The 21,976-nt window shown below is 33.5% G+C and overlaps 2 protein-coding genes and 1 long non-coding RNA gene across 4 annotated transcripts; 1 reads left to right on the forward strand and 2 right to left on the reverse strand.

Annotated features, from left to right (window-relative positions):
* The first annotated feature begins 1,048 nt into the window (after positions 1-1,048).
* On the forward strand, positions 1,049-1,453 carry LOC142166981 (uncharacterized). The gene has a single exon (XM_075227126.1). The coding sequence runs from the start codon at positions 1,049-1,051 to the stop codon at positions 1,451-1,453; it is 405 nt and encodes a 134-aa protein (XP_075083227.1).
* Positions 1,454-5,657: 4,204 nt separating this feature from the next.
* On the reverse strand, positions 5,658-8,976 carry LOC107791562 (GDSL esterase/lipase EXL3-like). Of its 2 annotated transcripts, none has more exons than XM_016613648.2 (5): positions 8,652-8,976; positions 8,348-8,478; positions 7,427-7,657; positions 6,549-6,804; positions 5,658-6,171 (listed from the first exon to the last, which is right to left on the reverse strand). In XM_016613648.2, the coding sequence occupies exons 1-5, from the start codon at positions 8,929-8,931 to the stop codon at positions 5,981-5,983; spliced, it is 1,089 nt and encodes a 362-aa protein (XP_016469134.2). In that variant the 5' UTR covers positions 8,932-8,976; the 3' UTR covers positions 5,658-5,980. The 2 variants fall into 2 exon arrangements, with proteins under 2 accessions (XP_016469134.2, XP_016469135.2); XM_016613649.2 differs by having other exon boundaries at positions 6,037-6,171; positions 6,554-6,804.
* A 7,635-nt stretch (positions 8,977-16,611) lies between these two features.
* On the reverse strand, positions 16,612-18,180 carry LOC142167399 (uncharacterized). The gene is made up of 3 exons (XR_012697525.1): positions 17,727-18,180; positions 17,016-17,067; positions 16,612-16,792 (listed from the first exon to the last, which is right to left on the reverse strand). It is a non-coding gene; the product is annotated as an uncharacterized LOC142167399 (long non-coding RNA).
* Positions 18,181-21,976: the final 3,796 nt, after the last annotated feature.

Genomic DNA, 21,976 nt, shown 5'->3' on the forward strand with positions numbered 1-21,976 from the left:
GATAATAAGAAGCAGAAATGGGAAAAACGGAGCGGTAACTCATGAAACAACCGATCGGGTCGTTACATCAAGAATGTGCACCAAGCTGTTCGGGACCATGACAATGAAGATAGCAAGACTTCTAGCAGTTATACGTAAGGACCATCGAATACCAACTATTTTATTATGCACAGATTTATTTTTAATTCGATTTTTTTAGGATCCAGTTATCCATCTCATAGCTTACTAGATAGTATAACCTTGAAACTTTAACGAGTAGCACAACATACTGTTTGAAACAAATTTTTGATATACGAAAACTTAATAGCAATCATAAAAATAAAAATTAATAATTTATTGATGATTTTTTTGGGGCAAAATTATGTTTGATCTCTTGATTATTCTTCGTGATTCGAGGATTTAAGGATTTAAGCAGCGTATTCGAGTGTTTCTTGAATGTAAGATGATATGGACTTCCTGTTGGAGCTGAAGTTAGTAGTGTTAAAGTTAGTAAAGTCAGTAGTGTTATGGGCCAGCCCATCTGTTGTAATTATGTTATTCTTATTGAGGCCCATTAAGTAAGAAGCCCAATTGTATCATGTACATATGAGAGACCCATTTGTATTAGTTGTACAGATTTTGAGTAATAATATATTTTCACAATTTTCTCTAAACTCTCTCTCTCTCTGCACCGACATATCCTAGAGTTCTTCATCTTCTCATCGCTGTGGAATTCTCTCTAAATTCACTTGTTAACATGGTATCAGAGCAACGGGATGAGCTAATCGCATTAGATACGTTGCACATCGATGAATTTTGATTTACAATTTTGTCAAGCCTGTTCGCGTTTTTGATCTCGGAGGAGATTCAATTTTTTTTCGGCAATCTACTCAATTTCTCTAGCGTTTTTCTCTTTCTGAGCCTTCGGTGAACATTTGCAGTTGTTATCTAGTTTGATTTCTGTTAAAGGTTTTGGTCTTTAGAGATTTGAGGCAAATTTGGTACTTTTTCTCTTGATTTGAAACCCTAATTTTGATTCATATCAAATTCTCCTGTAATTTATTTTGCTATGGGTTCGACTGTCGAATATATATCTAGTAATTCTGGTGTAACTGATAATTCTGCTGCAACTCCTTCATCTCCACTATATCTGCTTCCTTTTGATTCACCTAGTACAATTTTGGTCACCACAACTTTTGATGGCATTGGCTATGGAAGTTGGCGTCGAGGAATGTTATTAGGACTCTCATGCAAGAATAAGCTAGGCATGATCAATGGAACAGTTGCACGACCTAATTCCACCTCTCCTTTACTCGAACCTTGGATTAGGTGTAATGACATGGCTATAGCTTGGATTATGAATAGTTTGGATAGGGAAATTAGGGAGACTGTGATGTACACTGAAAGTACTGATAAACTTTGGAAGGAGATTGAGCGCAAATTTGGTCAAGCTAGTGGAATTAAAATTTTTTAGATCCGTAAGGAAATTTCCTCAATTAGCCAAGGTTCATCAAGCATTTCATCATATTTTAACAGAATTAAAAAGCTTTGGGATGAGCTTTCTTTCTCTGTATCATATCCTAATTGTGTTTGTGGATGCAAAGAGACCTACCAAAGGTTAGATGAAGAACAGAAGGTTCATCAATTTCTAATGGGTTTGAACGAATCATATTCCACTATTAGGAGGAACATACTTATGATGAAGCCTCTACCTGATGTGGATAGTGTGTACTCGATGCTTGTTAATGATGAGAGCTAGTCTAGTGTTCAAACTAATATGCCATCTCTTAATTATGATTCTACTGCTTCCTCTGCTGGTGTTCAGAAGCCATACTCTCAAAGAGTTAATTTCGACACTCAAAGAGATAGTTTTGACCCTTTTAGAAAAATTAATATTGTTTGTCGTTATTGCAAGAAGCCTGGTCATCAGATTGAGAAATACTACAAGCTTCATAGTTACCCTTCTGGTTTTCAGACTAAGTTCAAACGGACTACAGTATTTGCTCAAGTGTTTGATACTCCACCTATTGGACATCCTGAAAACTCTACTAGTGATACCAAAATAGTTCAATATGATGGTGGGAATTCTAGTATAACCAAGGAACAATTTGATGAATTGCTGAGCCTTCTGCATTCTCGAGCTTCTGGAACATCACAAGAGTCTCTGCTGGTTCTGCTAATTTTGCAGGTCTGATAGGTAATCCTGATTTCAAATCTTGTGGTCTGCTTGATTTCAATTTTTCTAGGGTATAAGATAGCACTTGGATCATAGATTCATGGGCAACTCATCACATGACCTCAAACTCTTCTTTTCTAACTGACATTAAACCTCTAGTCTTACCTTATCTTGTCACTTTACCAAATAGTTATAAGGTAAATGTGACTTGTACAGGTACTCTTACCTTGTCCTCTGAAGTATCTCTTACTCATGTTCTCTTAGTGCCTTCCTTCCAGTATAATCTCATTTCTCTTGCTCAACTAGTTTTACAGCTGAATTACTTGGCTTATTTTTCCTCTATTGCTTGTGTTTTGCAGGGCCCTTCTCTGAAGAAGCCAGTGGGTCTTGGTAGTCTTCAGAATGGGCTCTACATTCTCAATCCTGCAAACCTTGTTACTTCTGAGTCTACTTGTTATCCTTCATTTGTAAATACTATTACTGCCTCCACTTTACATGATTTGAATAAGAGCAATAGTTCTACTTCTAATCTTGCATCTTCTGTATGTGTGAATGCTGATGTTTCTTCTACTATTCAATCTCATGATTTGTCTTTTGACCATTCTTGACACTTGAGGCTTGGACACATGCCCTTTAATAAAATAAAGTCCATTCCATTCTTGTCTGATAAACTGCCAAAGAAACAAACATTCTTGTGTCCTATTTGCCCCATGGCTAGGCAACAAAGAATTCCATTTCCTAAAAGTAAAATAAATTCCACTTCTCGTTTTCAATTAGTACACATAGATCTTTGGGGACCCTATCACACACAAACATATAATGGGTTCAAATATTTCATGACTATTGTGGATGATTTCTCTAGAGATACCTGGACTCTTTTACTATCTTCAAAGAGCAGTGTTTTTACCTTGTTACAATCTTTTGTGCTAATGATTAGAACTCAATTTGATGCCTTGGTCAAAGTAGTAAGGTATGATAATGCTTTTGAGCTGGGTTCTAGCTCAGCAGCTCAGTCCTTGTTCTCTGCTCATGGGATTCTATACCAAACCTCCTGTCCACATACACCACAACAAAATGGTGTTGTGGAGAGGAAACATAAACACCTTCTTGAAACTGCTAGGGCACTTCTATTTCAGTCCAAACTCCATGTTAAATATTGGGGTGAGTGTATCTTGACTGCCACTTACCTCATAAATAGGTTTCCCTCACCTTTGTTAAATCACGAATCTCCCTTTGAGTTACTTTATGGTGATGCTCCTTCTGTCACCCACTTTAGGGCATTTGGTTGCCTTTGTTTTGCTGCAGTGCCCAAACCATATAGAGACAAATTCAAATCAAGATCTATTCCTTCTATTTTTCTTGGGTACAGTGCTGGCAAGAAGAGTTATAAACTACTGTCATTATCCAATTCCACTGTTTTCCACTCCAAGGATGTTGTTTTTCATGAAACTATATTTCCTTACTCTTCTCCTGATTCTACTCATTTATTTCCTCCTTCTGTTGTTACCCCTTCTTCAGTCCCTTCTTCCTCTCCCACTCATGTTAGTCATCCTAACAATAGTAGTTCTCCTCTTATTTCTCCTCCTAGCTCTTCTAATCCTTCTTCTTTTCCTAGTAATACTATTAGTCCTTCCTCTCCTTCCCATGCTCTTTCTCCTGTTCTGAGAAGATCTCTAAGAACTCACAATCCTCCTTCCTACCTTGATGATTATGTTTGTTCCTCTATTTCTAGTTCTAAGGTTCATTCACCCTTTGATCTTTGCTTGCAAGAACCACAATTTACCATCAAGCTACCTCCAATCATGCTTGGTAGGAGGCTATAATGAAAGAATTTCAAGTTTTGGAATCCAACAATACTTGGGATATTCTTCCTTTGCCTCCTCGTAAGAAAGTCATACTATGCAAATGGGTGTATAAAATAAAATAGAGGGTTGATGGTTCAGTTGAAAGATACAAAGCTAGGTTGGTCATTAGGGGGTGATAATCAGTTAGAAGGGGTAGACTTCACTGAAACCTTCTCTCCTGTAGTTAAATTGACAACTATTAAATGTCTCCTATCTGTAGCCATTAAAAGAAATTGGGTAGTGTACCAACTTGATGTCAACAATACTTTATTCCATGGTGATTTGGATGAAGAGGTATTCAAGAAAATCCCTCAAGGATTAACTGTTTCTACCCCTACCTCTGTTCTTGTTTCTTCATTAGCTTGCAAATTAAATAAGTTTCTTTATGGCCTTAAGCAAGCCTCGAGGCAATAGTCTAAGCTATCCTCTGCTCTTCAATCTAAGGGTTTTCAACCTAGCTTGAATGACTATTCTCTATTCAGAAAATTGAATGGACCTCATCTCATTGTAGTAGCGGTTTATGTGGATGACATACTGTCGGCTGGGGATGATGTGTCTGAGTTGAATAATTTGAAAGCATTCTTAGATGCTCAGTTTAAGATCAAGGATCTTGGTGAGGTTCATTACTTCCTTGGGCTTGAGATTGTTAAATTGACTCAAGGATACTTGATCAGTCAACATAAGTTTGCTTTGGATTTGCTCTCTGATTTCCAATGTTCTACAGTTACACTTGTGGTAGCCCCCTTAGACTCTCATGTCAAGTTGTCAGCTGAGGTTGGGGATTTACTACCTGATCCATTTGTTTATAGAAAATTGGTAGGCAAACTCAATTACTTGCAGCATACCAGACCTGATCTTTCCTATACAGTGCAACATTTGAGTCAATATATGTCTGCTCCTCGAGTCCCTCACTTGGAGGCTGCTTATCATGTTCTTAGATATGTAGCCGACACCTCTGATTTGGGTATTCTGCGTTCTAGCACTCTTGACTTTTTTTTGCATGGTTTTTGTGACTCTGACTGGGCTAGTTGTGCTGATAGTAGAAAGTCTGTTTCTGGTTTTGTGTTGTTCCTTGGAGGCTGCCCAGTTTCTTGGAAGTCTAAGAAGCAGCCTACTCTTGCTCTATCCTCTGCTGAAGCAGAGTATAGAGCTCTTCGTTTGTTGGTAGCTGAAGTTACTTGGGTTGTTCGATTGCTGGGTGAGCTGGGTGTGGATAATCTCAGCTATGTTGCTTTGTACTGCGATAATCAAGCTGCAGTCCATATAGCCAAAAATTCTGTATTTTACGAGCGGACCAAACATATCGAGGTGGACTACCATTTTGTATGGGATGTCTTATCTGCTGGTTTGATCTCCTTGCATTCTATTTTTACATCTGTTCAACTTGCTGATATCTTCACCAAATTTTTGCTTGGTGTGCAGCAGCAGACTTTTCTTCCCAAGCTTGGAATGGCCAACCCTTCCAGCTTGCGTGGGGGTGTTGGAGCTGAAGTTAGTAGTGTTAAAGTTAGTAAAGTCAGTACTGTTAAGTAGTCAAGATGGGCCAGCCCATCTGTTGTAATTATGTTATTTTTATTGAGACCCTTTAAGTGAGAGGCCCAATTGTATCATGTACATATGAGAGACCCATTTGTGGCGCTATACATAAAAATGTCACTTTTTTCACCTATTTATGTATTTTGAGTCCAAAAGAATCACAATTGGGTTCCGGACTCCCAATTATCCATCTCATAGCTTACTAGATAGTACAACCTTGAAACTTTAACGAGTAGCACAACATATTGTTTGAAACAAATTTTCGATATACAAAAACTTAATAGCAATCAAAAAAATAAAAAATAATAATTTATTGATGAATTTTTGTGGGCACAATTCTGTTTGGTCTCTTGATTTTTCTCTCTGGATTATTTTTTGTGATTCGAGGATTTAAGCAGCATATTCAAATATTTCTCGAACGTAGGATGATATGGACTTCCTGCATCTACGTAAAATTGTTGATATATTTTTTGATGATCTGATCAACAATAATCTTGTAAGCTTTCTCAGTAGGATGATAACTATCCCAAAACAAATACTTCGTATCATCTTCACAAGTTCCACTGAATTTGTTGCATAGTTTTGCCCCTTCTATTGTTCCTGTGCCACAGCAACCTTTCTCTACTTCTTCAAATCCTACAATCAATTCATAACATATCACAAAATTGATAAAAGAAATAAACAAGAAAATAAAGAACAAAAGAGGAAGAAGCAACTTTTTGGAGTACGTTTATGGAAGGTTAATATGTACTCCCTCCATTCATTTTTATTTGGCATGTATACTAAAAATAGATTTTCATTTTTATTTGTCACTTTACGCATATAGAGAAGACAAAAAAATTTCTTGTTATACCCACAATATTTATTACTCTTCAAATTATTTTCTCAAATCCAATAAAATATGCATCAATTAATATGAGTATCATGGTAAATTATGCATTTTATTTATTATTTTTTAAGGGGCATGAAAGTCAAAAAGTGTCAAGTAAAAGTAAACGGAGGGAATATATTACCATACTTTTCAGGATTAAAAATGAGATCAAGTAGAGGATTATAGATATCGATGAAGACGAGCTTGGATTGAGGTAATTTTTTGGATAATGAATTAATTGCAATAGAGAATTTGGTGTTGGCCAATTGTGCAGCTTGGTTGTATTCTTGAGAACACATTCTATTATGCCCTCCCGCAAGTGTTCTTTGTGATGGCAAACATCCTATTGGTGGGATTCCTAAAATCCAAAATTTTCTTGCTCCCAGCTTGTACAATTCCTTCAGAGAGAACAAAAATAACGAGTATTATTTTTTTTAGTCTGCGTCAGAAACTATTTATATTCGATAGCCGAAAAGTGTATAAAATTTATATAATTTTTATATAAAATATACATAATGTATATATAGACAAAAAATATACATATTTTCGGCTATTATTTTAAGAGCGGCTATACAGCGTCATTTTTTCAAAAAAATAACACTTGAATCAGTATATATGTAATTCACTGAAAATTTATTTTAATTTGTAATCAATGGTACTAAAGAACTATCTTTGTATACGGAATTCATTCATTTTGAGATCAGACAACTATGCTAAGGGCTAAATTTCATAAATGATCACTAAACTGTCTCTTTTTTCAATCAAATTTTACATAACTTTGTTTTATCACACAAAAATTACAATAATGCACTAATGTTAAAAAATGTCATAATGATCGGAAATATAAACTTTCGAAGGTCCGGATAAGTTTTCTCAATTTTTTTTAAATATGAAGATGTTGTCTTATTTTTAAAATGCCTATTATATATAATTAACTTACTCATTGTAATTATTTTCAACATTCTGAGTCATAATTAGTAAACCTAAAAGGAAAATAGTCATAGAGGTATATATACTAACATTGAGAAATTTAGAAGCTTCAGCCACCATGAGATCAGTATATGAGTTAATATCCTGCTTCAAGCGAATTCCAGCGGTGAAGTAAGTATTGGCTAGATCGTCAGTGCCAGCAACCACCATAAATAAGCTATTTTTCAGAATATAATTAGCTTCTTCTTCCCCAACTAACACTTTCAGCTTCCCAGTATATTCTATGAACTGAGTTAATTGTCTTGATAGGGGTATGACTGCCTGATTAACATTTGAAAAAAAAGAGAGAGAGAATCAAGAAATAATGTTAGGAATGATTAATGTTGCTAATTATACTGGTTAAGTCCATCACAAATAAATACTCCACCCGTCTCAAATTATCTGTCGTGTTTCTCTTTTACATGCCCTTTAAATGACATTAATTAGGAGGGGGGTTGGACTATTTTACTCTTATTTTTTGTCTTAATATATAATCTCTCTTTACTATATATTTATTCTATTTATATGCTACTCCCTCCGGTCTACTTTAAGTGATTTTACATATATATATTAAGAAATTCATCTTTTAGCATTAATTAATAATGTATTTGACCATATTATCCTTAATTTGTTCATTGGAAATACAACAAATACCCCTAGGCTCTTTACTTCGAGAGCAACTTTGGAAAAAAGAACGTAAATTCTTTCTTGATATTTGAAAAAATCAAATATTGTGGACCACAGAAAAAAGGCCAAAGAATCACTTAAAGTAGACCGAAGGGAGTATCTCCATCTTCAAGAACAATTATTATTAAGGGTAAAAATATAATTTATTTTGTCTTGAACTTCTAAAATGACAAATAATTTGAGACAACTATTTTTAGAAAACACGACAAATAATGTAAGACGGAGGGCGTACTAAAAATGGTTAATTACTTTAACTGAATCGATAATATAATGAGTAAAAGTTACCACGAGAGTAGCTGTTAGAGGATCATATCCACAACCTCCTGATGCAAAGCTTACTCCACTTTTTATATCTTCAGTTTTCAAATTTGGATCTAGATAAGCCGGTATGAGCTTTTTTATCCCTAGTTCGACCGCTGAAATTGATAGAAGGCATTCAACTGAATCCAATATTTTGACACGGAATATATATGTAAAGTAACATTTTAACCTAATATTAGGTTATGAATTTCAAAAGTACAATAATTTTAATATTAAGAACTTTAAATATTGAACTCATAAAATATAAATACCGACTTAAAAATACTACCTATCAAATCCGGCGGTGTCTTGCCATTGCTGAACCTTCCGGTTGGCATTCCACCCATAAAATCCTTACCATAAGGCTGAAAATTACACTTTACTAGCGTCTTTATATAGTTATTATTTCCTTGATCGACAATTGAATCTCCAAAAGCAAACACTGCCTTAAATATCACGTTCTGTGGGAGCTGCACCTTCGCTTCACATACACTAAACAACACAAAATTAACATAGAGTAAAACCTTGACCCTATGCAACGAACACTCTACTATACCAAAAGAGAACATTGTATATAATTTCACACACTTCCTTTTCAATAAAACGAATAAAAGAAGGTGTGGGATTTATAAAGCTTTGCAAATGTCGTGTGTACTTGAGTAGCTCGTATATGGGATGATCGATTTTATTATTTATTATAAATGTTTTTTTAGTTATATGTCCTTGAGATTAATATAAAATAAAATAAAAAGATATTTGAAGAGTCATTTTCTTCTACTAACCAAGAGGTACGATGTAGGGATCAAGCTTAACCTCTCACGTTGAAGGTGGTTTCAATTAATAAAACGTAGGGATCTTTAAACAAATAGTAAGTCGAATTTACTCTTCACTTCCTAGCTTATATATTTAATGACTATTTTTATTTTAAACAGTTGGGTGATATGCCACTTCAGTTAATTCTTCTGAAAAGTAAACCAAGAATAACGTTAGAGTATCTCGTTAGCCCATAAAAAGTTTGGTGCTTTTTAACGAGCACGTACGTCACAAAAAATTATTGTCTTTCTCCATTTAATTTTTAAAAATGATTTTTTGAAAGAATTCCTCTCATAACTTTCTTCTGAAAAAGTGCAAATTAACTCCATAGGTGACATGAGAGACTCACAAAGTAAAAGCAGAAATTAATGGGGAAATTCTTTTGAGTGGCATCTAAAGTTTATCTTGTAATCCTACAACGTAAATGCAAAACTTGAGAATTTTAATGAAACTATGAAACTGCTAGTAGTAGCACTTCTTTTTGTATCGGATGCATAATAAAACAAAAATATAATTACGTTTTTAATCCCCCAGAAAAAGGGTCGTCTGAAAATTTTATTAGATATAAATAACACAATGCAAAATAACGATAAGTAATACAAAATGAAACCACTTAACAAAAGTAACTTCTTGGTTTGCTGGTCCTCGTGATTATTAACAATTCTAGACTTACTTCCTGGAAAGGCAAATGAGCTAGGGTTGATTCATTGACCTCTTATTGTAAAAGGAGACGCTAAAACAGTAAGCTACATCCACTATTCTTATAGAAGAGGGACATAATACGCTAACTTTGAAAAGATCATTTGAGCCACATAACACGCTAACTTTGACAAAATTGTTAAAATCCTATTATTTCAGCAACATAACATGCTAATTTCAAAATTTCAAATCCAATTATTTCAACAACATAACATGCTAACTTTGAAAAAATTGTTCCTTGCAATTTCTAGTTATAGAATTTCTTGAAGACATTCATTATTTTTCTTTGCGAGTTGATCTTTATATAGTCATTTAGGTGTTCTATGTTAGTAAATTGTATTCGTAAAATAATTCCGAAGAACAAAAATAACGTATAAACAATAAATGAGAAGGAACAGAATTTAATCCGAGCTCACTGAATTCAAGTGTTTCCTTAAGGAACTTAATCCCCTACTAGTACCCGAGGTTGTGGATTATTTCCTCTCAAAATAGAACGAATTACACACTGGTGTAGCGGTACTTCAAACCCCAGTGTTTTAGCGAATACAATGATCGATAGCAAATTATACCTATTGTTGCTTTCTTTGTAGTTAAAACAATCCAAAAGAAAGGAAGAGAGTTCAGAATTTCCTATGGAAAATCTGAGAGAACGGACTGCTATTTATAGCCAACATGTTGAGTTTAAAAACGAAGAGATGCAACTCTTCAGAGGTCAGTTATGAGTGTTTGATCACGCTCAATTCTAGTCCTAAAAAGGATAAGCGGTCGCTGCAAATATAATCCGGTCCAAAAGTCCGGAGTCAAATCCCACAAAGAACTAAGGCTTAGCTATATTTATTGAATATCACTAAAAAGACAAGTTGAACAATTTTCTAAATTATAAAGATTGAGATTTATATTTCTAACTAATTAACTAGCAAATACTAGAAAGCGGTAAAATTATCAACTAACGAGACAAAGGGTTGGAGACTAAATTAAGGAGGTCTAGAGTTATGATTTCCCCAATTGTCGGAATCCTTCCCGCTATGTTTCCTACAATTTTGCCAATGTATTCTCTACTGATCGCGAGCACTTTAGGTGTCGTAATTCTCTCTCAAGCAACTAAAATAATTTACTAGACATATTCTATCGAACACGCTAGTTGGCTTTATCTAACCGCTCATCATGACCACGTCAAGGCTTTGTTATTTCTAAACCTACATTTAAACCCGTTGTATTGATTTCTCACATACGTTAGGAGTGACGTTGTTCAACAACCACCTAAATATGTATCCTTTCTCATGCAACACATAATAAATAGGCACAGTCAATCGATGACCATTCAATCAACAACAATAAACATGTAGTTGAACAAGTAGTGAAATCCAATGGCTCAATTATATAAAAACAAAACAAGAATTTATCCAGTAAAAGGTTCTATCAAAATTCTAGATAACAAATTAGCTATTCATAATAGTATGTAAAACTACAATACCAAAAGTCATAACCAATAATGAAAAAATAGGAAGAGGAATGAAAAACTCGTAGAAAAATTCTCCGCCTTGCTCCTACTGTATCTCTGCCTCCTTAGGTCGAATCTGTGTCAAAAATCTGTCCAACCTTTTCAAAATACCGATTTTTCATGTATATATACCAAGTAGGGTCGGGCCCAAATAATTATACCTTCTCCTACGCGAAAAAAGATAATTTTTCAGGTCTGGACGAACGCGGTTACGGTCCGGACGCGGTCCGGGTGCGGTATTTTCCCAGTACACTTCCTCAGTCCGCGTCCAGGTCCACGATCTCGGTTTCAACCGTGTTTTCACCCTGTTCCGTTTTGAATTTAGAAAAACGTAAAACATGAAAGTTGTATCCCTTTGAATTGGCTTTCCAACTATATATTATATAGCCCAAATAGAGTTATTAGCGAAAAGTTATATGTATTTTATTATATAATGTGCAATATGCCCAAATGGAGCTTGGATTGAAGTAATTTTTTGGATAATGAATTAATTGCAATAGAGAATTTGGTGTTGGCCAATTGTGCAGCTTGGTTGTATTCTTGAGAACACATTCTATTATGCCCTCCAGCAAGTGTTCTTTGTGATGGCAAACATCCTATTGGTGGGATTCCTAAAATCCAAAATTTTCTTGCTCCCAACTTGTACAATTCCTTCAGAGAGAACAAAACTAACAGGTAATATCATTTTTAGTCCGCGTCAGAAACTATTTATATTCGATAGTCGAAAAGTATATAAAATTTATATAATTTTTGTATAAAATATATATAATGTATATAGACAAAAAATATACATATTTTCGACTATTATTTTAAGAGCGGCTATACAGCATCATTTTTTCAAAAAAATAACACTTGAATCAGTATATATGTAATTCACTGAAAATTTATTTTAATTTGTAACCAATGGTACGAAAGAATTATCTTTATATACGGAATTCATTCATTTTGAGATCAGACAGCTATGTTAAGGGGTAAATTTCATAAATAATCACTAAACTGTCTCTTTTTCCAATCAAATTTTACGTTACTTTGTTTTATCACACAAAAATTACAATAATGCCACTAATGTTAAAAAATGTCATAATGATCGGAAATATAAATTTTTGATGGTCCGGATAAGTTTTTTCAATTTTTTAAATATGAATATATTGTCTTATTTTTAAAATGCCTATTATATATAATTAACTTACTCATTGTAATTATTTTCAACATTCTGAGTCATAATTGGTAAACCTAAAAGGAAAAATAGGCATAGAGGTATATATACTAACATTGAGAAATTTAGAAGCTTCGGCCACCATGAGACCAGTATATGAGTTAATATCCTGCTTCAAGCGAATTCCAGCGGTGAAGTAAGTATTGGCTAGATCGTCAGTGCCAGCAACCATCATAAATAAGCTATTTTTCAGAATATAATTAGCTTTTTCTTCCCCAACTAACACTTTCAGCTTCGAAGTATATTCTATGAAATGAGTTAATTGTCTTGATAGGGGTATGGCTGCCTGATTAACATTTAAAAAAAAATGAGAACCAAGAAATAATGTTAGGAATGATTATTGTTGCTAATTATACTGATTAAGTCCATCATAAATAAATACTCCATCCGTCTCAAATTATCTGTTGTGTTTCTCTCTTTTACATGCCCCTTAAAAAACATTCATTAGGAGGGGGTCAGTTGCTGTATTACTCTTACACTACAACATAATGCATTTATAGCTATAAAACACAACGTAGCTAATTATGAAAATTTTCGTAGCTAAACACTTTAGCTACAATATTTTTTTTCCGTAGCATTCGTAGCTAAATGTAGCGTAGCTAAAAGTTAGCTACAAACTTTACATGACCCCTGGCTAAGGATTAATACTTATTGCTACGAAAATTTTGTGTTGTAGCTATATTCATAGCAAATAATTTTATACTTTTGCCACGGCAAATATATTTATAGCAAATGATTTTATACTCTTGCCACAACAAATTAATTTGTAGCTATTATGGTAGCTACAAAGTGATATAGCGTGGCAAAAGTTTTAAATTTATTTGCCACGGAAGTTTTGATATGTAACTACAAAAGTATTTTTGTTTAGCTACGGACAGAGTTTTATGGCTACAAATCATACAAAAAAAAGTCGAGATTAGATTACTTTATTATTAATTTTTTGACAGAATATTAATTTTAGTAGCGATGAAAGTTCCTATCACCCTGTTTTTTCGCTATTTAAAATTTTCAATTATTCTATGGTTGTACATGTTATATTAAACCTAATAGTAATAATATATTACCTTGAGACATGACTTATTCTACACAAATTAACATGTAAAAATTTTCACAAAATAAATTCCAAGATACAAATTTATATTAATCAATTAATAGTATCTGCAGTATATAACTGTGACGATCCGACCAGTCGTCTCATGAGTTACCGATCTATTTCCCCCCATTTCAGCTTCTTTACGCTTCGTTATCCGTGTTTTATGTGATCGAGTTTATTAGTTCGATTTCGGAGAGGACTTGGTAAGAAATGAGACACTTAGTCTCTTTTAAGAAGGCTTAAGTTGGAAAAGTCAACCAAATGTTGACTTATGTGTTAGAAGGCTCGGAAGTGAGTTCTGATGGTTCGGTTAGCTTCGGGAGGTGATTTGTGACTTAGGAGCGCGATCGGAATGGGTTTTGGAGTTGTAGAGAAGATTTAGGCTTGAATTGGCGAAATTGATATTTTGGCAAACTCCGGTTGATAGGCGAGATTTTGATATAGGGGTCGAAATGGAATTCCGAGAGTTGCAGTAGCTTCATTGTGTCATTTGGGATGTGTGTGCAAAATTTCAGGTCATTCGAACGAGATTTGATAGACCTTTTGATCGAAAGCATAATTCAAGAGTTCTTGGAATTCTTAGGCTTGAATTCGATGTAATTTGATGGTTTTGATGTTGTCTGAGGTGTTTTGAGGATTGGAACGAGTTTGGAGGATGTTTTAGGATGCGTTGGTGATTTTGGTTGAGGTCTCGGGTGCCTCGGGGTGATTTCGGAAGGCTAACGGGAAGTTTGGAGTTGGAAAATATAAAAGAAAAATGCAGCAGCTGTAGCAGGTCCAAGAGGACTGCAGGGGCGCGGCCGCGGTAGGCGTCGCGCGGACCGCACAAAGTTGTTGTGCGGCTGCATGATTGGGTTTGGCAGCTCTCTGAACGTCACTGACGCGGACCGCGTGACCATAGAGTGCGGCCGCATGGAGAGCGACACGGTCCGCATGAAGTGGGACGCGGCCGCATGAGTTTGACTTGTAGTTTCACAGTCTCTGAACTCGCGCAGACCGCACAAAAACGGGTGCGGCCGCGGTGAGAAGACCTGAAGGGTACTCTATATAAATACGAGGTTTTGGGTTTTATTTGATATTTTGACCTAGAGAGCTCGGATTTTGGTGATTTTTCGAAGGTTTTTCAAGAAATTCATCGTGGTAAGTGATTTTAACTTAGATTTGGCTAGAATACATGAATCTATCACTAAATTCATCATTTAATTCTTGATTTGAGATGGAATTTGGGAAGAAAATTGTGAAACCTTTCAAAAATGTAAAATGATGATTTGAAGGACCAAATGGTATCGGAATTGGATAATTTTGGCATGGTTAGACTCGTGAGGGTATGAGGATTCTGAAAATGTAAATTTTACCCAATTCCGAGACGTGGGCCCGGGGCTCGGGTTTTGCTAATTTCGGAATTTTTGATATTTTTTCGAATGTTTTCGCTTGGGCTTTGTTCCCTTAGCATATTGTGACATATTCGTTCTGATTTTGGATAGATTCGACGCACGTGAAGGCCAATTCGAGGGGCAAAGGGCGTCGCGAGCTAGAGAATTAGCCAGTTCGAGGTAAGTAATGGTTGTAAATGATGTCCTGAGGGTTTGAAACCCCGGATTGCACATCGTAGTGCTATATTGAGGCAAGATACGTGCTGGATGATGAGCATGGGGTTTTTCACTACTGGGGATTGTGACTTGGTCCATCCCGATTGATGACTTTACTGAATATTTGACTGAAATTCATTTGTTATCATCATGATTTGGGCTGATTGTCATATTTGGGCTTCATGCCAACTATTTGAACCCTTCGAGGATTTTTATCACTGTTTCCTTACTGCTTGACTTATTATTTGAACTCAGTCCTGTTGATATCTACCGTTTTACAAACTCAGCCACTTTTACTCAGATTTGAAACTTAAAATGATATTTCTACATCATGTTTTGGGCCGAGAACTACTGTTTTACTAATGCCCAAGGGGCTTATGATGATTTATGGACTAAGTGAGGCTGAGGGCCATATGTGAGGATATGCTGAGTGATGATGCCACGAGGTGGCTTGATATAGCGCTTGGGCTGTAAGGGGCCCCTCCGGAGTCTGCACACCTACAGTGAGCGCGGGTACCCATGTGATTTGAAACAGTGGTAACAATGACACTGTATGATGCAATTTGGTCAGGTAACAATGGCTGACCATTATGCTGAGTGATTGTGAGGTAGCCCGAGGGGCTGATACTGTACTGAGAGTGAGTCCGAGGGGCTGATACTATGCTGAGCGATTGATACTGTGCCCGAGGGGCGGATTTCTACTTGTTAATTACCTGTTAAATTACCTGTTTTACTTGTTTTAAAAAGGAATATTATTGATTTCTTCACTGATTTACTGCTTTAAGTGATTTTACTGCTTGATATGGAATTGCTTTGTGCCTTTACGTGTTTTCATACTTTCAGCCATTATTTGTAATTATTACTCATTGAGTCGGAGTACTCACATTACTCCCTGCACCGTGTGTGCAGATTCAGGTATAGCAGAGTCCGCCCCTGAGCGTTGATTCCTTCCAGTCCAGGCAGTGATTTGGAGTTACGAGGTAGTTGTTGACGTCCGCAGCCCCTTGTCTCTCTTATCCTCTATCATTTATGTTTTCTTCAGACTGTTGTATCAGATTCCGTACTTTGTAGACCTATAGCAGATTCTGTAGTAGCTCATGACTTGTGACACCCCGGTTTGGGCTGTGTCGAGATGGTTCCTGTTGTTATTATAGTTAAATTTCGCAATTTATGAATATTATATTATATGTTATAACTGTTTAAAAGAGGTGTTCTGTTTGGTCTGGCTGACCTTGTCTCCGCGAGAGGCACCATCACGACCGGGTTCGGGGATTGGGTCGTGACAATAACTCTTTTATAGTAACTAAAATTTGAAGAAAAGAACTAGTTGATGTGAGGCTTTATGGTAATAGAGATCAGAAATAATGTACGACATTCCACATAAACAAATATAAGCATTTGCTTGATGATTCATGTTGTCACCCCCGTTTGATCTTGATGATTTATGTTGCCACCTTCATCGCAGTTGTTGATCTTTATGCATTCAAGAATATATGAAGCACTCTTCAAAATCACTAGACTGAAATATAAAATAAAATGATCTTGTGAAAAATTTATATTTGAATTATCAGAACATATACCAATTAGATGCATTTACAGTTAATAATTAAAAATTCAATGAATCATGGAATAAGAAAAACTTAGCCATGTATCAAGTTAAAAAGAACTAAACTTGAAAGGAAAAAGAAAAAGGAATTTAAATAAACATCATAAAACTTAAGAAGATGAAAAAAAAAACTTACGGTTTCGCAGAAGATAATACAATTTTTCAAAGGCACTTTTCTCTTGAGCATCCTGTAAATCAAAAATAAATAATTGAAGCAGAAATCCAAGTCAATTAGGCGTAAGGCACAAAATCTATCAAATCTTTAAAATTGCACTCACCACTTATCAAAAAATAAGGCATAATATTTATCAAATTGCTGGGACAACCCGTAAAATTGAACTAAAACCCCCAAACTCAAGTAGGCGTATGAAGATTCAAAAATACTACGATATAGAGACATGAGCTTAGGGGGAAGAGACAACCAAGAAGTTAAAATTTCTGTCTATAAATAGAGATCACAATAGGGATACACTCTTGTTGATCCTTTTGTCTTTCTTGCAGCCTTGCATTGCCGAGTACTAAAGGTAAAAGAAAGAAATAAGAAAGTGTATTAAGCAGCTGTGAGTTCCACAAATTATTTAAGACAAATAACTAAAGAAAAAAACGACAGGGGCCACATTACACAAATCACAAGAAAATATAAAGTGCTTAAGACACTATATACGTACTAGCTTTTAGCACCAACTTGATCAGAGGCTGATGTAGAATTTTAGTTCTATGAGTTCAATATTTAAAGTTATGAGTTCATATCTATTATTTATTGTAATTTTAGAAATTTTTTATACATAAATTTGTGTTTCGCGTCGAAAGTACTAGGTTCAGTTGAACCCGATAATTCTATCCGCACCTGAACTTGACTGCAATGGTGATTCAATTCTTGTAAAACTTGTGCAACTCTTGTGGTCAAGATCTCCCTAGCCACACGTGGGACAACGGTTTTAGGCCTTGTAGCTTTTATTACCTCTTTTTCTTGCACTCACTTGAAAAGTGGCTTAGCACAGACACCATATGAACTTTCAATATCAAATCATTAGCCCTCCTTAGGCCTGATTTCAATCCCTTCAACAACTAAGCCATTTTTCCAGTTACCTTCCTTGATCTCTGTCAAGCTCATCCCCAGTTCTACTTCTTGCCCTCTCTTGACAAATAATTCTCCCAACTCAACTTCTAACCATCCATCACTTCTCTATTGTGGATATCGTGCTTGTTCTTCATTTTCTGAAAGTGGATTCACTTCCCGTCTTAGGATATTGAGGGAGAGTGACGGCTTAGGGGAGAAAGATTAGGTTTTGGTTTAGGGATTTTAGTTTGTGTTTCTTTTTTTATATATTTTTCTTTGTTTTATTTCTTAATACAATACCATAAATACAAGGAGGAAAATACATACAAATACCATAAATGCAAATAAAGGTAGGAAAAGTACCTACAATAAACCAAAAGAGTTATATTTAATTTAACTAAAATAGAAAAAAATCAACTATTTGCATGAATTAAAGATATTGTAAATTATTTTTTTCTTTACCGCTTTTTTATCCTAGATGATATTGTTTGTTTTGTTATACGTTCATATTTCAATAATATTAGCTTCTTCATTTTAGTGTTAAGTTAGATTTATGATAATTATTAAGTTATTAAAATACTATTACTTAGATAATTAAATCAATAACTTTAATACTTATCTAAATTGAATATAACTAGTAAGCAATATAGATATATACAAGCACATAATTGATTAAATTTGATTTATTCAGATATTTAAATTTAACTAATTATAATTATACTTTTTAAAGTATATATGAAACTATCAAGTAATATTTTGTTTAGAATGAATTATGATATTTATTATTTACCAAAAAATAAATTATGATATACCAGTTTATTTTTTTATACTCCCACTATATTAAGTTCTTAACTTTTATACGAAATAAATTTAGCAATGGTAAAAATATGTAATTTTATTTTTAAATACAAATTATACTAAGAAATAAGAATAATAATAGTGAAAATAGGATTAATCTTAAATACAAATAATACTCAGAAGACAGACAAGATCTCCTTCATGTATAAGAATAAAATTAAATTTTCAATTCTTAGATTCAATGTATAACTTATGATAATTAATAGTTATTAGGATAGTAAATCCATATCATTATAACATATTTTACTATCTATAAAAAAATATAATTTGTTATACAATGTAATTGATATAATACTACTGTTTATTTCTATACATTAGTTTTTTTTGTGCGATTCTATATATTAGTTATTCACATATTAATAATATGTAATTCAGTGTTTTTAATTAAAATTGGACGTACAACTAATAATGATTTTATAAGACCAAAATAATTAATTTTCGTATGGACTTAGATATCTTAGGGTAACTCGATACAAGAAAATTATATACAGATAATATTATTATCAATAGAAATCCTGTTTTTAAATTTGTCATCATATATCAGGGGAAAAATTAGCGATAAATTTAATTTTTCATCGCAAATCTTTTTTACTTTAATATGCTTTTTTCCTTTTTCTTTTTTTTTTTCATTAAGATTATCATTATTTTTTTGTGGTGTTAAATATGCTCCTTGTATATATTTGGAGCCTTTGGTCATTATCAAAACAAAATGCACCAGCCCTCTCCCAAGAAAGCTCTTCAATATATGAGCACTTATTTTAAAATAACTTCTTAAATATATATGATTAAGTGCTTTAAAAATAATTAAGGACCATACATAAATATTACAACTATTAAAGTCTTCAATATGAATATCTTTTTAGAAAATGTAAGTACACTTATTTAAAAATAATAAAGTATATACATAAATAAATATCTACAACTATTAATAATAATTTAAATTTACATACAAAATTATATAATTAACAACAAACGCAATCAAATAAAATATGAGTTTGATAAATCTTAGAAGTCAATTTGCTGCTATAAGGAGGTAACGAATGATCTACTATTTGAGAATGAAGATTAATTTTGTTTTTTAATCTTAGTAATTTGAAAGTTAAAAAATTCTTTAATTTCATATACAATTACTATTTTCTTCCATAATCATATACAATTACTATTTTTCTATATTTAAGAAAAATGTAACTGTTACATTTGACATTAACTTTTCTTTGCCTTATAGTGTTGGAAAATCTTGGGGAAAATACAGACAATCTTCTTTAGGATACAACAAACCACTAATTGATACTTGCAGATTTTCTGAATATCTTTGTAGAGAAACTCGTATTTATTTATAGAGCAAATGTCAGGCCTTTTCCGAAAAAACACTTTATATCATTAATAGATGTATCTGTTTATTTGAATTTTAAATTCAAATAAAACATATTTTCTATTATAGAAATAAAAAATATTAATTTAATAAAATAGACAAGAAAAAGCCCATAAAGAGGCTTTTAGATGTGGGAAAGTCCCACATTCCCCTCAAATTAACAAACTACTTCTTACATCACAACATGAAAGAAGTTTCCTATAATGTAGTTGTTTTGCTACTTCATTCTCTATGTATCAAAATAATTAAATTGTGATGTAAGAAGTAGTTTGTTAATTTGAGGAAAATACAGACAATCTTCTTTAGAATACAACAAACCACTAATTGATACTTGCAGATTTTCTGAATATTTTTGGAGGAAAACTCGCATTTATTTATAAAGCAAATGTCTGGCCTTTTCCGAAAAGACACTTTATATCATTAATAGATGCGTCTGTTTATTTGAATTTATAAAATTCAAATAAAACATATTTTCTGTTATAGAAAAAAATATATTAATTTAATAAAATAGACAAGAACATAAAAAGCCCATAAAGAGGCTTTGGGAAAGTCCCACATTCCCCTCAAGTTAACAAACTACTTCTTACATCACAACATGAAAGAAGTTTCCTATAATATAGTTGTTTTGCTACTTCATTCTCTATGTATCAAAATAATTAAATTGTACACATAATTACTGATTTAAACCAATGATGCGCACCTTCTTTAATATATATACTAACCAAGAGGTACGATGTAGGGATCAAGCTTAACCTCTCACGTTAAAGGTGGTTTCAATTAATAAAATGGAGGGATCTTTAAACAAATAGTCAGTCAGATTTATTATTTACTTTCTAGCTTATATATTCAATGACAATTTTTTTATTTTAAGCGATTGGGTGATATGCTATTTCACTTAATTCTTCTGAAAAGGTAAACCAAGAATAATGTTAGAGTATCTCGTCAGCCCATAAAAAGTTTGGTGCTTTTTAACGAGCACGTACGTCACAAAAAATTTATTGTCTTTCTCCATTTAATTTTTAAAAAAGATTTTTTGAAAGAATTCCTCTCGTAACTTTCTTCTGAAAAAGTGCAAATTAACTCCATAGGAGACATGAGAGACTCACGAAGTACATAGTGTAAGCACGTGATTTTTGCCCTATATGAGAATTACTCCCAAAAAAAAAAATCAAAAATAAAGTAATTTTTCTTGGTGTGCATTTTTGTGATATTTTGTGATATTCTGTGATATTTTGAATAATTATTTGTATTTGTCTGTGCATGTTTATTTGTTAAATTAATAAAAATACGAAAAATATGTCGCATTTTGCATGTAGGATTTAATTCTACAATTGTTAGTAATTAAATTTGTTTTACAAAAAATAAAAATTATAAAAATAGGCATTGTTTGCATTTTTAGCATTTAATGTCCAAATATACAATTTTATGCTTAATTATTACTTAATTGTGCGTTAATTGTTATTTGGAGTTAATTTGCGCTTTTATAACTTAATTTAGTTCTTAATAATAGTTTAAGTATTTTTATAATTTTGTTTTAGAGAAATAAAAGAAGAAAAGAGAGCGAAAATATAAAGAAAGTCGGAATTGGACCTTTTCTTCGATTTCAAGCCACAGGCCCAAAAAATGGCCCAATCTTCCCTACGACCCAGTTCATTTCGAACTGGGTCGACCCAGTCCATAACCCAACACCCTATTATCTTACAAACAACACAAAACAAAAAGAAAAAATGAAGAAAACCCTAAAAATAACCTAAGTCATCCGCCCCCCCCCCCAAACCTTTGCTCCTTCTTCTCCATCTCCATCTTA

This window comes from Nicotiana tabacum, chromosome 12 (assembly GCF_000715075.1).
Source record: "Nicotiana tabacum cultivar K326 chromosome 12, ASM71507v2, whole genome shotgun sequence".
Taxonomy (NCBI): domain Eukaryota; kingdom Viridiplantae; phylum Streptophyta; class Magnoliopsida; order Solanales; family Solanaceae; genus Nicotiana; species Nicotiana tabacum.

Coding starts and splice junctions, on each gene's coding strand:
- LOC142166981 (XM_075227126.1), top strand. CDS start 1,049: ATGGGTTCGACTGTCGAATATATATCTAGTAATTCTGGTGTAACTGAT.
- LOC107791562 (XM_016613648.2), bottom strand. CDS start 8,931: ATGTTCTCTTTTGGTATAGTAGAGTGTTCGTTGCATAGGGTCAAGGTT. Junction 8,479..8,651: donor GACACCGCCGGATTTGATAG/GTAGTATTTTTA, acceptor TATCAATTTCAG/CGGTCGAACTAGGGATAAAA. Junction 6,805..7,426: donor AAGCTTCTAAATTTCTCAAT/GTTAGTATATAT, acceptor TTCTCTCTGAAG/GAATTGTACAAGCTGGGAGC.